The sequence below is a fragment of the Lepidochelys olivacea genome (assembly GCF_965140295.1).
Source record: "Lepidochelys olivacea isolate rLepOli2 genome assembly, chromosome: 4".
Lineage (NCBI taxonomy): Eukaryota > Metazoa > Chordata > Testudines > Cheloniidae > Lepidochelys > Lepidochelys olivacea.
In genome coordinates, this window is record NC_140414.1 from 104395600 (window position 1) to 104410557 (window position 14958).

Genomic DNA, 14958 nt, shown 5'->3' on the forward strand with positions numbered 1-14958 from the left:
TGTTTGGCACTGACCTGAGAGTTGTGAGTGTACAAAAGCACTACTTTCACTGCCAGCAATCATTATACATCTTGTGTAAACTAATAAAGATGAATTACTTTTTAAACAAAAACATTTTATTCACTTAGCTCCAAAAAATACTGAAGATATTAAAAGTAAATACATAATGGCTTAAAAAATTTTTAGGAACCATAATTAAGGCTAAAAGAAAAGGAGTACTTGTGGCACCTTAGAGACTAACAAATTTATTTGAGCATGAGCTTATGTGAGCTACAGCTCACTTCATCGGATGCAACTGTTAAGGCTGTGAGTCGGTCACGGAACTCATGGATTCCCTGACTTTCCATGATCTTCGTGACTTCTGCAGCCACCAGTGCTGACTTAGGGGCTGCCCGGCAGTTTGTGTGTGTGGGAGGGGGCTCAGAGCTAGGGGCAGAGGGTTAGAGGGCATGTGGGGGGGCGCCTACCTTGGGGTAGAGGGCTCCCTGGCTCCACTGGTATGGTCCTGCATCTCCTAGACAGAGGGGCCAAGAGGCTCCGCGCACTGCCCGCACCCACAGGCCCTGTCCCGGCAGCCCCCATTGGCCGTGGTTCCCGGCCAATGGGAGCTGCGTAACTGGCGCTTGTGGCAGAAGCAGCGCACGGAGCCCCCTGGCCCCTCTGCCACCTGGGAGCTGCAGGGACAAGTGGAGCCGGGTAGGGAGCCTGGCAGTCCCGCCAACCCCCTCCCTCTCCCAGCACCAGCAGGGGTCCCAGGCCATGCACTGCTGCCCGCCTGCCCCCCAGCACCAGCAGGTGTCCCATGCCGCACATCACTGCTTGCCCTGCCCCTAGCACCAGCGAGGTCCCAGGCCACCTCCACCAGTGCCCCCCGGACCACCCCACCCCCAGAGCACCAGTGTCCCCCTGCCCAAGTTTTAGTTAGGGGTATGTAGTAAAAGTCATGGACAAGTCACAGGCCATGAAATTTTGTTTACTTTCCGTGACCTGTCATTGACTTTTACTAAAAATACCAGTGACTAAAACATAGCCTTAACCATGATAAATAAACCAGAGGAAGGAACATTGATGTCCATTATACTACAAGTACATCAACTGTGGCTCTCACAAGTCAGTGTAGCTGAAGCTGTGGTTGTCCATGCTTTCCCCCGATGTAGAGTGGTAGGAGTATGCATGCTGGCCCAGAGGGGGGCAGGGAGGAAGGCACTATACTACAGTTCTCCACAGATTGTAATGGGAGTCAAGCCTGGGATTGTTGAACCTGGAGGTGAACAAGAGTCTGCAGCATCTGCGTTTGCTGTTGGAGAAGTTCCATTATGACCTGGTGCATCTTCCTCTCCTTTTCCTTCACCTTTCCTTCTCCATACAGTCTGCAGTATTCACTCTCTAGGCCCTTTGTTCAAGGTCTGATGCAGCACTGGCTTGAAAGATCTCGCAGAACATGTCCTCCCACATCCTCTTTTCTCCTGCTTATCTGGGTTGGTTGTTCCACTGACGTAGATGGAGTCCCCGCTCAAGGCCGCAATGGCTGCAGTTACAGATAAAACACACAAAGGTACCATTTCTAGAATAGTAGGAACAGAAAGCTAAACTTAAGGTTCAGAACTCGTCCTCCCCACCCTCCGCTCCCCTAAAGTATTAAACAAGACAAGCATTTTGAAACTTCTGCTTTGGAGTTCCTGATCCCCAGTGCCACACTCAGCTCAAGCCACAGGGAGTATGACCTGCCATGGGTGAGGGAAACGAGGAAGAAATTGCTTGGTTGACTGAAAGTATGAGTACAAGGCAATGGCGCTGAATACTGGCACCAGGTGGTGATGGTGTTAGCTGGTATCTCATTCCTGAGACTGACAAAGGTAGAGAGAGGACTGGTGTTGCTGGTATCCCAAAACTGTCCGGGTCCATATACAGCTAGCCTGTGTATTGCTAAAAATGGTGCCTGCTGAAGTAATCGCCACTGACATGGGAAAGCATCCTACTGTGGAGAAGAAATAAGGCTGCTATCCTATGAATCCCTTATAGTTTCATTCAGGTGGATTCAAGGAATATCCTTTGTACATAAACAAACTGCTCCACATGTCTGCCCCCATCCTCCTGCCTAACTCTCTAGAAGGGAATGAAAAGCAGTAGCAGCTCTGCCTCTCTTTGTTGTAGCACTTACCCCTTCTAGTACAAATAAATTAATGAAAAGTCAAAAGCTGTGTCCTGCTAATTTGGGGGCGCCATCCCTGTAATGGAATATTTATTTACACACTTACCCAAGGTTCCTTTCCCTGCCTCGAGCTCAACTGTGTTTGACTGGTGGGACTGGCTGGTCTGCGGTAGAATCAAAAACAGGTCTTGGCTTGCTGCACAGCTGGATTCCCCCAGTTGTCTCCCCAATACTTCTCCTCCACCTCCTCCTCCTTGCTGTTCATGGCAGGAGCCTGTGATTTGGGCTCCTTGGAGGTATCCATAGTGGTGTGCAGAGGCATGGGAGTATCTCTGCCACATATGGCATGCAGCTTATTGTAAAAGCAGCAGGTCTGCAGCTCAACACCACATCAAATGTTGGCCTCCCTGACCTTCTGGTATGGCTGTGGCAGATCTTTGGCTTTCACGCAGCGCTGCTGCTGGTCCCTGTCATACCCCCTTCTCTGCATCCCCCAAACAATCTGCTCATAGATGTCGAAGTTTCTACAGCTGGTGTGGAGCTGTGCCTGCACAGCCTCTTATCCCCACAGGCCCGGGAGATCCAATATCTCCAGTCTGCTCGAGGCAGGAGCGTGCCTGGCACATGTAGCCAACATGGTCAGCTTGGCAGTTGCACAAAACAGCAGAGAGCAGATAGAAGCGTGCTCACCAAATTGGATAACCAGGAATTTCCAAAATTTGCGGGAATTTTAAAGCAGGGCTTCTGGTCTACGTGACCCCAGGCAATGGACCTAATAATTGTGACTGGAGCAGTCAGTGTCAGGAATTCTGGGACAGCTGCTGGAGGACTCTTAGGTTTGACATGAGTAATGCAGCATCTACACTCATGCTGTGTCGACCACCATACATTGACCTTGGCTTAATACTGCTCGGAGGCGGGGGCTGTTACTATATCAATGTTACCATGGGGCACTTATCTAGGTGGGAGACAAATTTAAACGGATACACATGCACAACTAGACCAACACAAAGGGCTTATGGTAACCTAACTTTGTAACGTAGACCAGGCCTTAGTCTTAAACCCACAACTCTTGGTACCAGAACTCAGGTGCCTTAACAATAGGTTACACAGTCCGTTAAGGGGAACACAGGCTTTTTCAGTAGTTAACCTTTTAGGATAAATAACTTGTGTTTTATTATAAAACATAAATATTACCTATAAAAAATCATGGGTGGAGTTTTAAACAGCAAGGTCCACACCGCCTCTACCTTAGCCATGTGGAAGTTCATGGGAGGCATACAGGTTGGACTGGGGTGAGATGTCTATCTCTGTTGCTACCCCTCTGTCCTGCCCCTGTGGAGACTTATGGGAGACCCCTTTGCTCTTGTCTCCCATTTACCTGCTCTCTTGGGCAGGTGCCAGCTCCTGTTTAATATGAGCCACTCTGTGTGGAGCCCAAGCCTGCCTGTAGCTTCTACCAGAGCACTGAGGAACTAGGATGAAATGGCACAGCATGGAAGTGCATCTAATGTAGTGCGACAGTGCTACCAGCATGGGTCCCGTGTTCACTCGCTGCAGTTGTGCCATCTAGGTGTGCTGTGTTAGAAACAGTAATGAAACATGCAGACAGCTCTTGTAGCTTTGACCGTAAGAGACTGGCAGGAGCTGCTTGGGGAGTGGGGACAGGAATACTGGAGGAAGTAATGAGTAGTTTGGAGGGTGGAGAAACTAACCAAAAGCCAGAATGTAGGGAAACCCTCCTGGGTATTGGATCCTGTAGTCACTACTAAGGCCTTGTCTACACTGCCACTTTAAAGTGCTGAAACTTGCAGCACTCAGGGTAGTGAAAAAACACCCCCCACCCCCAAAGTGCTTCAAGTTTCAGAGCGGGTAAAGTGGCAGCGTAGACAGTGTACCAGCGCTGGGAGTCGGGCTCCCAGCACTGGGAGCTATGCCCCTCGTGGAGATGGGTTTTTTTAGTCACTGGTGCCGCGACTACACAGCCACGTTAAAGCGCTGCCGCGGCAGCACTTCAGTGTTGCTAGTGGAGACATACCCCTAGGCGTTAAATTCCATGGGAGTTCCTGTGTAAATGCTGACTGCAGAATTTGGCCCTACGTTTGTTCTCTAAGCCAATCAGAACGGAATAGGTCAATAACTTTACAGTGAACAGCTCCCTGTACTGCTTTAACATCCGTCGGGCAAAATGATTAAATCTCTTTTAGTCATTTTGTATAATAGAAATAAATTCAGTGTCCCTAGAACTCTGTCACAGTCTCCTACTTTAGATATAATTGTTGAAGTGAAGCTGAAACATTTATCTAGCAGCAGGAGGATATTATCCTTGCACAATGTTCTAGTCAGTTGACATCTTTCATTAATTAGCTTTTATATCAAGAGATATTTCTTACAGAAGAATTCATCTTTTTAACAGAAGGGTGACCAGCTGCTGACAGTTGGATTTTGCCAATAACTCTATATCAAATAATATAAAATGGGTTTTAAAACATTTAGATTTCTTTCTGAACCATGACTGGATCTGGCTAATTTGCTCCTTTTCAACTATTTTGACCACAAGAAATAAGCCACTTACATGTGAATAAGTAAATAAATTTAAAATATAAAAGTTGTTCTTTTTTAGTTTCCTCTTGAATTCAGTGCTAATGAAAGATGCCGAACTGTTAGCCTTGGGACTGAAATATTCTTTCTCTCTCTCCACAGAATGGGGACTGCCAATAAGAATACCAATTAGTGATAACTGGAACAATGCTTTTGATATACAGACACTTGTCCTCTAGGGACTGAACTAAGACCCGGTCTATGTACAAACTTGTACCAGTTTAGTTATACTGATAAAAACTCCTGTGGGGACACTCTTTTTTCAGTTTGAGTGGCTTATTTAAGTTTATTTTAAATCTGTTCCTACCAATTTACTCTAAACTGAAATAAGCCGTACTTAAACCAAAATAGGTGTCCACAGAGTCTTTTGGCACTGCTCTTAAATAACAGATGCAACTTGGCAGGTAGACAAGCCTTAAGACTTCCCCTCATCTTATATAAGATGCCAGACAGCCAACAAATGGAAGTGCTTTCAGTTGCTACAATCTTGGGACTACATCCTGCCCCCTCTGAAATCAATGTGAATTTTGCAGATACTGGAATGGGAGGAAGATTGTGACCCTCAGCAGGACATGAGCTGATCCACCATAGAGGTGGAAGTCTCCATAGCTCATTAATTTCTGAGGTAATCTTGTACCACCCCTTATTTTAAAGTCTATTTTGTAATCCTGTATTGTGTTTCACAATCTTTGTGTCGTCTTTATTTTTCCTCTCCTTCTGCTCGGGACTCTCTTCCCTCTCCTTCTGACCTTGTCCACAGTGTAGACTTTCTGAAATTCTTCCATCAGTGCTGCTGTAGACTCGTTTCTCTCCATGTGCTGCTCAGAGCCGATGTAGAATTAGATGACACGGTGGTAAAAATCCTAGTGGCCTAACACAATTCACCATTGCTAGAATAACTGGAGATGGATCAGTGCTAGAGGAACCATGGGAGAGCATCAGAAAATCCTCAGTGTAGCTACAGATTCTGTGCTCAGAACTTCCTTCTCTACTCAGTATTCCCCCTCCTCAACCTGCCCTGTCTCTGGATCCCCTTCCTTAGCCAATGCATATCCCTGTGGTACCTCCAGCACTCCTTCCTTGGCTGTATCAGCTCTTTTTTTGTTTTTATTTCTGTTCTTATTCTTGTTTCTTCTTCTTAAATTGTTATCTAAAGTGAATTTGGTGCTTGTGAGAGGTGCAGATGGACAATCCTGGAAAATGAAGTCCTAATTTACGTACAGATAAAGGGCTTCACAGACAGCAACAGTGCAAGCTTCCTCTTCAGTGACCCCAGCCTAGCATGCCTCAAGCCTGACATAGTTCAGAGTAGTTCACTCCCCAGGCCTATTGTATCCTTGGCTTCTTTGATCAGTGTTTACAGGGTGTGTGTTTAAGTAGACTTTCCATAAAGAAATGAACGTCTCAGTTTAATTTGCATTGAAAAGTTCAACTGGGATCTGCTTAATTATCCTGAGTAAAGTTTCAGTGCAAAAATAAACTCACCAACTCATCAAACTGCAGAAGGAGCTCCAGGGGGACATGTGTAGCTGCTTTCAAGTACAGAAACAGCTTTTTCTCCTTAGAATAATGAAGAAAGGAGCGGGGGGGGGGGGATTATTTTAAACTTGTAAAAGTGTTGCTGTGGCTGAGAATACCCACTGGGTCCTGTAGAAGCCACATAAACCCTTTCTGGGTTGTTGTTTTTTCAGTAGACAACAAAGCGAAGTGGCTAATCCGAATCTGGGAGGAGCAGCAGGAGAAAGCCATAGCAGGAGCCACATTTGATCCATGGCAGCACTCATGATGGCAGGATCCACTTTCACATTTGAGAACAGTGCTGCTGCTCTTCCTTTGTAGCCCAGTCAGCCAGTTTTCCTTTTGCCGTAAAAACTCAGCCGGGAGATCCTTAATGTCACCGGTTGAATTTCTAAATAAAGTCTGAAACTGCACAGGTAATAGGCCATATGAGGAATGGCCATGAATAGTGCTCTGGAAATCTATTGTAGGGCTCTTTGTAGGGCACTAAGTCCTGGTTCATTGAAGGTCATTGGGAGTTCTATCACTTGCTTCAGTGGAAGCAAGATCAAGCTGTAAGTGGGGAGAGATGCTGAGAGAGAAAATTGCTTTCCAATAGAAAGAGGGTTAAAAAATGCACAGTGCTGTAATGTCTGAGCTTCATATAGTGCAGAGGAATATTTGCTTAAACAGTTTGCCCTAGAATATAAAGGGGAACAAATCATGGAAACATTTAAATTGGTTTTAGGTTCAAAGCTTCTTTTTACAAAACCTAAATTTGGACCAAATTTAATCCAAGAATGTCCCTTTGTAAAGGACTTCAGCCCTTATAAAGACTTCAGGGCTGGTCTAGCCTGTTCTGGTGCTCGAACCATCTCCACCAGCTCCTGAATAAGGAGGGCCATGCCTTCTCCCCTTGGTTCCTGTGAGAAGGCATGACTCTGCCCCCACATTCTGGATCGGTGGTGGGCAACCTGCGGCCCGTGGCCACTGGGAGTTGTGGGGGGCCGTGCCCGCGGATGGTCAACATCAGCAAAATGTCTGCGGCCCGCAATCAGATTACCCTGATGGGTCGCATGTGGGTTGCAGGTTGCCCACCACTATTCTGGATCATATTTCTAAAATGTATTGGGGATTATGATGTCTCTCGTGATATAGTACTGAATCCCTCTACTGCCTTAGGGATGTGTATTCTCTAGCTCCATTCAGCTATGCTGCCTCCCCCCTCAGCACATTGTCTATTTATCTTTTCTTTCTTTGGGTGAAGGGTCAGATTACTTGAAATACGGGAGATTTAGGACTTGTAAGATGCTGGGAAGGGAATCAGAGTAACAGCCGTGTTAGTCTGTATTCGCAAAAAGAAAAGGAGTACTTGTGGCACCTTAGAGACTAACCAATTTATTTGAGCATAAGCTTTCGTGAGCTACAGCATCCGATGAAGTGAGCTGTAGCTCACGAAAGCTTATGCTCACATAAATTGGTTAGTCTCTAAGGTGCCACAAGTACTCCTTTTCTTTTTGGGAAGGGAATGTTTGCAGGAAGGGTTGTGTGCCTAAAGGGAAGATCTAGACGTGAAGACACATTGAGTGCAGGTGGGGAGGGGCGGAGGAAGACGTGCTCTGTTTATGAGGAGAAGGATTTTCTGGGCAACCATGGAAGAGTGGGGAACTTGGCTGATGCACTAGACTGGATTCCGAGCTCACCCCAGGACAGAAGTAAATTCTCTGAATGTTGTTGATGCTTCGGACTTGTAATGGCTTGTAATTTTTAGCTTGTTAGCACTTTTCAACAGTGCCAAAACAGCTATAACAAATGGTTTCCTTTGTCTTTAAATAACTTCATTTGTACAGTGGTTTTTATTGAAGCTGATTTCAAAAGCAAAATTAATTAAATGATTTGTTATAGCATTTTGACAGGTGCTTTTAGATATTGCTGCTATCTGAAACAAAAGAGCAAAGAGAGGATTAGGAGGGCAGTCTTCAATCTTCTTATAAAATTCCACAGTAGTATCTGTGTGTAAAGACAAGACTCAGTGATCTATGGTTAACACTAATGACAACAAATTTGGATAAATCAAAAAGGTTTCAAGCACTATGGAAAAACTCCAGCATTCCTCCACTGAGTATAGTGGTATGAGGGTCCATGGGCCTGGAGCCCAGGGTTGCAGGGTCCTGGGCAACTAAAATCTATGTTGCCACTAAGGAGCTAGATTCAGTAGCACCCAACAATTACTAGAGGGGTAGATATCACAGGAAGTATTGCCTGAAGAGGCCAGAGCTACAGAATTCTGCAGCCACCTGATGCACATCAACTGTTTAAACCAGGAAGTTACCCCAGAGAGCCATCTGAGCAACAACAACTGTAGCTCACGAAAGCTTATGCTCAAATAAATTTGTTAGTCTCTAAGGTGCCACAAGTACTCCTTTTCTTTTTGCGAACACAGACTTTGGCTTACTACTGCTATAGACATCGTCGCTTGCCCTGTCTTGTGCTTTACTCCTGCCTTTGAGCACGACCCAGCGTGACCTAGGTACCCATCTCCTGACTCAGCTTGGTAACTAATCTCAGCTCCTGCTCTTCAGCCCCTGCCCAATGGACATTACAGGTCCAGCTGCCTAAACCCCAGCCATTACCAGTGCACTGTGTCTAGAGCTACATCCATCCAAAGAGCTTCTAGCAGGAAAGGAGCAGTAAAATTGCAACACACATTGACAGCCAACAGAACAGTTCCCTGTGGTGAAAATATTAAACCAGTTATACACTGGCCTAGAGGATGCCAGATCATATCTCCCTGTAGTGGCAGGCCCTAGGAAAGAGAAGAGCCTGCTACTTACTCAAAGTTAGTGGAGTTATTTCTGTAGCTCAGGGCGGTCGAGGTTTGTGTTTTTGGGGCTGGAGGTGCAGGGTTTGATCCACTCTAATATCTGTACTGTCTCTATAGGTACATATGCAACCACTGTGTATGTAGCTGCAATGGGTGTTTCTTTGAAAACCTGAATTTTAAAAGGTTATTTTTAAATTGCATTTTCTTTCCAAGTAAATACATAGAGCCCTGCAAATCCACAGATATCCGAGGATATAAAGTGGATATCGGCAAACCATTTTTGTGGATTGCGGCTCGGTTGCAGATAGAAATTTTGCTCTATAAATATTCACATACTGACTTTTTACCATTAGTACTAATCCCTGGACTTCTGGAGCCACACCTGAGAGCTTCTAGCATATGGAGAATGTACAGAGCTTCCTGCTTGCTTCGGTACAGGAAGGAGTTCACTGTTGGAACAAGAAAGATGATTTTTTGTGAAATGGAAACAGTATATTTTGTCTCCCACTGCTCGCCAGCTGCAAGCTGTTTACTCAGGAGAGGTGTTGCTGAGCTCTTTAAATATGCTTGTTTTTACTTTAGAAATATCAGTCAAGTGTGTGTGATTTTTCACTGATTCTGCTGGAGTACTTGTAGTAAATCTACAATTTGTATACTTTCATTAAAGTGGTGGGGGATGTGAGATCTTTAACAAACCTAACTTTTCTTCCAGTTGTTTATCTGGGGGTTGAGTTAAATAGTTGGTAACAATAAAAAGGAAAAACAAAGAATTTTAAACAGAATAAAAATAACTCTCCTGTCATTTAACTAGTTTCTGTTTGCTTGATATCTCTGATGTCATAATTCTTCTAGTTTTTAAATTGTGCAAAGAGTCATCTAGGAAAAACAAAAAAGACAAATAACTGGATATCTAGTGATGGGAGGGGGAGAGGGAAGCATGCAAATGGAAAAACCTTCTTGGAGAGAAAAAAATACAAGCAAATGGAAAAACCTTCTTGGAGAGAAAAAAATACAAGCCTTCTTTATACACCATAAGGAAGCAAAAAAGGGCACAACCCTTCTCATTCCTTAGCTTCTTTATAGATGATCTGCCGTATTTACAAAAGGCAGAGTTGCTGTGACTCATAGTGGAGAGGGCTATATGCCGGAACTGGGTGTAGGGATGGATAGGAACTGACATAAGATAAAGCCAGTTCTGATTAGTGTGAGGTAAATGGAAAATACATTGTGCAATTTTGTAACAGGATTTTGATACCAAGTATAGCCTAAGAACACACATTGGAGCCAAGATATACTATTAGATTATATGCTCCCATGAGTCTAGCTGGTAGACTGCTGAGCAGATGGGCTTGATTTAGCACATCTTCTGGATACCCTTATTACATGGCTTCCAACTTGCAGACTAACTCTACTCATATGGGACTGTGATGATGCCCTACTGCCAGAGGAAAGTTTGCAGCTGCTTTCTGCTTCTACAGCATCTAAACTTGACGATTGTTCCACCTTGGGGGCCCTGCATGGCCAGCACAAAACCAAGCTGAATCTAGCCCATGATAGTACAAAGTCAGCAATGATGTTTTGACCACAAGTATTATGCAAAACTGATCTGAAGATTCTTACGTTGCTTTAGTAGAGAGAGAAAGCAACTCTGATTTGAGTGCAGGAATGAAAACGATGGGAAACTACCCATTTTTGCCATTAATTAAACCACAAAGAAGACTATTGATAAATGATAAAAATACACTTGTAGAACCACTGCAGTGTATGGTGGATAATTGGTTTTAACAAGTGAATAAACTAGAATGGATTCCCCACTGTTTCCTATTATAATTTCTTTGAACTCTGAATCAGTATCACTAGCTGAATGACCTTCTTTGATCTAAAATTAGTATGTGAGGCTCCTTTCTTAAAATAGCTCCAACTACATCCTTCTCCACTCTCACTCTGCCTGTTTCCATTAGATGGCAAGGGTCATTGTGTCTCCTGATAGTAAATAAGTTACAGGGTTTTAATTTTTATTCCTTGCACATACTAGAGGTTGATCTAGGGGAGAATTTTGTAAGTGTCTAATAAAGGGCTTAGGAGTACAAGTCCCACTGATTTTCAAGGGGAATTGTGCTCCTAAATCTCTTAGGAGATTTTTAAAATCTCCCCTCTAGTGAATTCTTTCAGTGGTATGACCGTACTGAAATTTTTCACTTTCTAACTTGAACCATATTGTTCTCAATCCTATTTTGGAATCCCTATGCATGGCATGACCCCTTCTGGAGCACCTACATATGGCATGAGCTTTTTGAGATGCAGTGTCTTGCTTGACAATCTTCTGAAACAAATCCTTGGTTATGATTGACTTCTGACACTACTGAATTTAACAGAGAGCTTCTTTAATATACTTACCTACTATAGCAGTATAAGATTTTCAGATACCATGGTGATGGGATAAGAACGTGGATGGAGATTAAAAGTATTCTGTTCTTGCTTTTCAGTTCAAATGTGGAAATAGACTTTTTTGTCTTAATCATCTACATAATTCTTTGTTGCACCATATTTCTGCCCCAGTCTCCTCCAGTAGGAGTTGTGGGAACTCAGCACATTTCAAATTTAGGGCATTTATTCTTGCAGGGAACTCCCACTGATGTGGAACGAGTATGGAACATTTAATAAATAGAAATTTTGCAGTTAACCAACTCACTGTGCAGCTCAGAGAGCAATTTTACCTTTGTAGTTTTGTCTGTGAAGGGATCTTTCATAATGGCCTGAGGGAAATCCAGATTGCACACAAAACGTAGTAAAAATTATTTGGACCTCTGAGTAAGGGTTTACCAGACACCACTTTAAAAAACAACAACAACAACAACCCAATACCTCGTACTCTACTTTTTGATTTGTTAAGTAATCAAACATGCCAGTTTTCTCTATTCATCCTACCAAAAGGAATAAATGGATTACTGTGGTTTGCTTTCTTTTTCCCCCTTGGACTAAATGAAGTGAAATTTGATGCATTAGTCTCTGTAAAATAAGGTCAATTGAAAAAGAGTTGATTGTCCTTTTTATTATTGTTCTTTCTAGGTGTTCAGAGCCAACTTTAGGTTTCTACGGATAGTCATGGCAGAAGGTGGATTTGATCCCTGTGAATGCATTTGCTCGCATGAACATGCAATGAGAAGGCTGATCAATCTGGTGAGGCTAACGTGAGGACTGCAGCAATTTTATAATCACAGTTAAATAGGCTGCTGCCGCATCCACATGTTCTTTTAGAATGCCATCTTCTGGATTTTTAGCATGGTTTTAATTTAAATATTTACAAATCGCAGGTGCAGATGATACCTTTCTGTTTAAGATATTTACCAGGGTTGCAGCTGAACAGCATATACTATATCTGCATAGCTACCTTCTGTACCCATTGACTTGTGTCAGTCAGTATAAAACCTAAGGCCCCAATTCTGCAAACATTTGGACTTCATAGGATGACACACATGTAACTGTCTCACATGCACAACATTTGCATGATTAAGGTCTAAATTTGGAAGCGCAAGACTGTAAAAATAAAAAAATGAAATTGTTGAGAGGCAGAACCTGGAAATGGTGTGTGTTTTTCCCAGCTCTGCCGCTGACTCACTGAGTAACCTTGAGCAACTTGTTTTACCTGTCGGTGACTTAATTTCTGATCTGTAAAATGGGAATAATTATTTTGTCACCCATATTTGTAATGTACTTGAAGATCTGTGGAAGAAAACCATTTCATAAATGTTTGTTCTAAATATTGACAGCTTTGAACTGTGTCCAGCTAGGGAAATATGGTTACAAGTTTAAATATAATTTGGCTATTTTAAATATTTTAAGATTACACTTATGCGCACACATACAATCGCTTCCTTTAGAGTAGACTACTTCCCCTTTTTCACTTTTGTAGGTTTATTTTATTTTAATTCCTGCCTTAGGGCTGGAATTAATACCCTCTTTAAGGTAGTGAACACCCTCAACTGCTATTGAACCCAATGGGAGTAGAGAGCACTTGGCACCTTGCAGGATCAGATCCTTTTTCCAGTGCTGTACCAGCAATATTTTAACAAGGGCCCACAACAAATATTTTCCCCGTTAGCTTGTGACTAACTCTGTGTCCCAGGGGTATGTGTGGCTAGGAATGAGGAAGCTATTAATTTGTTTTCCCATTTAAAAAAAACCACTTTTTCCTACCCACAACCAAGAAAGGAGACAATAAGCTTATATTAAACTGCATTTTGAAAGGAGTATTCATACCTTAGACTTTGTACCTGAAAGTATACTGAGTCTATTAGTTGGTGGTGTTGCTCAGGGATCGACTTCCGAAGGAGGAGTAGAGATTGGGATGAAGGCTTTGTAAGGAGGAAGGGGTAATCTCACATGGTAAAATACGTGTTTGGTGCAATCTGGTCCATTTTATAAGGCAAAACATTTGCCCTTAAATATTTGTAAGGATCATGCTTGTCACATATAGCTCAGCAATATCCAGAAAGAGAGAGAGTCAGAGGCCAGGAAATCTCTTACACGTGATCAGGGACAGAATTTTAGCAGGACGTTCAGTCTAGCCCAAGAATCCCATCCAGCATATCGCTACAATAAGAGCCTTTTTTATGAGTTACCAGGGCTGTCCTTAGGCAAATGCAGCATATGCGGCTGTGAAAATTTAGGGCATCCCTGGGTTTTAGGGTATGTCTTCACTAGCAATGTTAAAGCGCTGTCGCGGCAGCGTTTTAACGTGGCTGTGTAGTTGCAGCACCAGCGCTGGGAGAGAGCTCTCCCAGCGCTGTAAAAAAACCGCGTCCGCAAGGGGAGTAGCTACTGTAGCTGGTGCACTGTCTACACTGCCATTTTACAGCGCTGAAACTTGCAGCATGCTGGGGGGTGTTTTTTCACACCCTTGAGCAAGAAAGTTGCAGCACTATAAAGTGCCAGGGTAGACAACGCCTTAGTGTCCATCCTCCTGCCTCTTCCTATCCCTGTTCTGACCCTTCCTGCAGGCTCCCACCACAGCTGGCTGCTGGAGCCTGGTGAATCTTCCTCCAGAGGGAATCTAGTTCTTAAGAGTGAAAAAGCCTTCCAGCCTGCCAGACCTATTAGCACAACACTGAAACTGTTAAAGAGCCATTCAAGGGGTAATGAAGCCATTTAACAGGCATTTGCCAATCCCCAGGTATATACTGTCAGTTTCTGAATTTACTGACAAAGGGCTAGTCTACACTGGCAATGCTAAAGCGCTCTCCCAGCGCTCTAAAAAAAACCACCTCCACAACGGGCGTAGCTACCAGCTCTGGTGCTCTGTGTACACTGGTGCTTTACAACGCTGAAATTTGCTGTGCTCGGGGGGTGTTTTTGCACAGTCCTGAGCGAGAAAGTTGCAGCGCTGTAAATTGCCGGTGTAGACAAGCCTAAAAACAGTTGTGCATTACTGTAATATTTACTCAGAACATTTAGTTTACAGGACCTTAGTTTAAAATTTGTTTTAAAAATATTTCATTAGTGTGTTGCTGAAGATTATAAAATCACATCTCTAAAAAATCCTTGATTTTTAGATGCACAATCTAAATATTCATCTTTAGCCTTAAATGCTTGCATCTTCAGACATATAGTTTTTTAAAATAAATCCTTCAAAAGACCACGCTTATCTAAAATACACATGTGAGCCCGGGCTGCTGTCGGGCATAGGGGTACCAGTTTAATAATACTGCATGGGGCCCCATAAATCCTAAGGACGGCCCCATGAGTTACTCTTCTACGGCCCAGTCCTGCATAATTGAAATAAATGGAAATTTTGCCCATAGCTTCAAAATGACCAGGAGCAGGCCCAAGGGACTAATTTTTCAGAGGTGCTGAGCTCTCACAGCTTCTGTGGAATTCTGGGTGC

The 14958-nt window shown here is 43.5% G+C and overlaps 1 protein-coding gene across 2 annotated transcripts in view; it reads left to right on the forward strand.

The window, feature by feature from the left end:
- SMIM14 (small integral membrane protein 14) overlaps window positions 1-14958 on the forward strand; it is a 72936-nt gene that overhangs the window by 9116 nt on the left and 48862 nt on the right. The window contains exons 2-3 of one of the 2 annotated variants that reach the window (XM_084627103.1): window positions 5287-5378; window positions 12144-12254. In XM_084627103.1, the coding sequence (XP_084483229.1) occupies window positions 12180-12254 (75 nt within the window). In that variant the 5' untranslated portion in view covers window positions 5287-5378; window positions 12144-12179. The remainder of the gene's footprint in view (window positions 1-5286; window positions 5379-12143; window positions 12255-14958) is intronic. The other variant, XM_084627102.1, reaches the window with a different exon arrangement.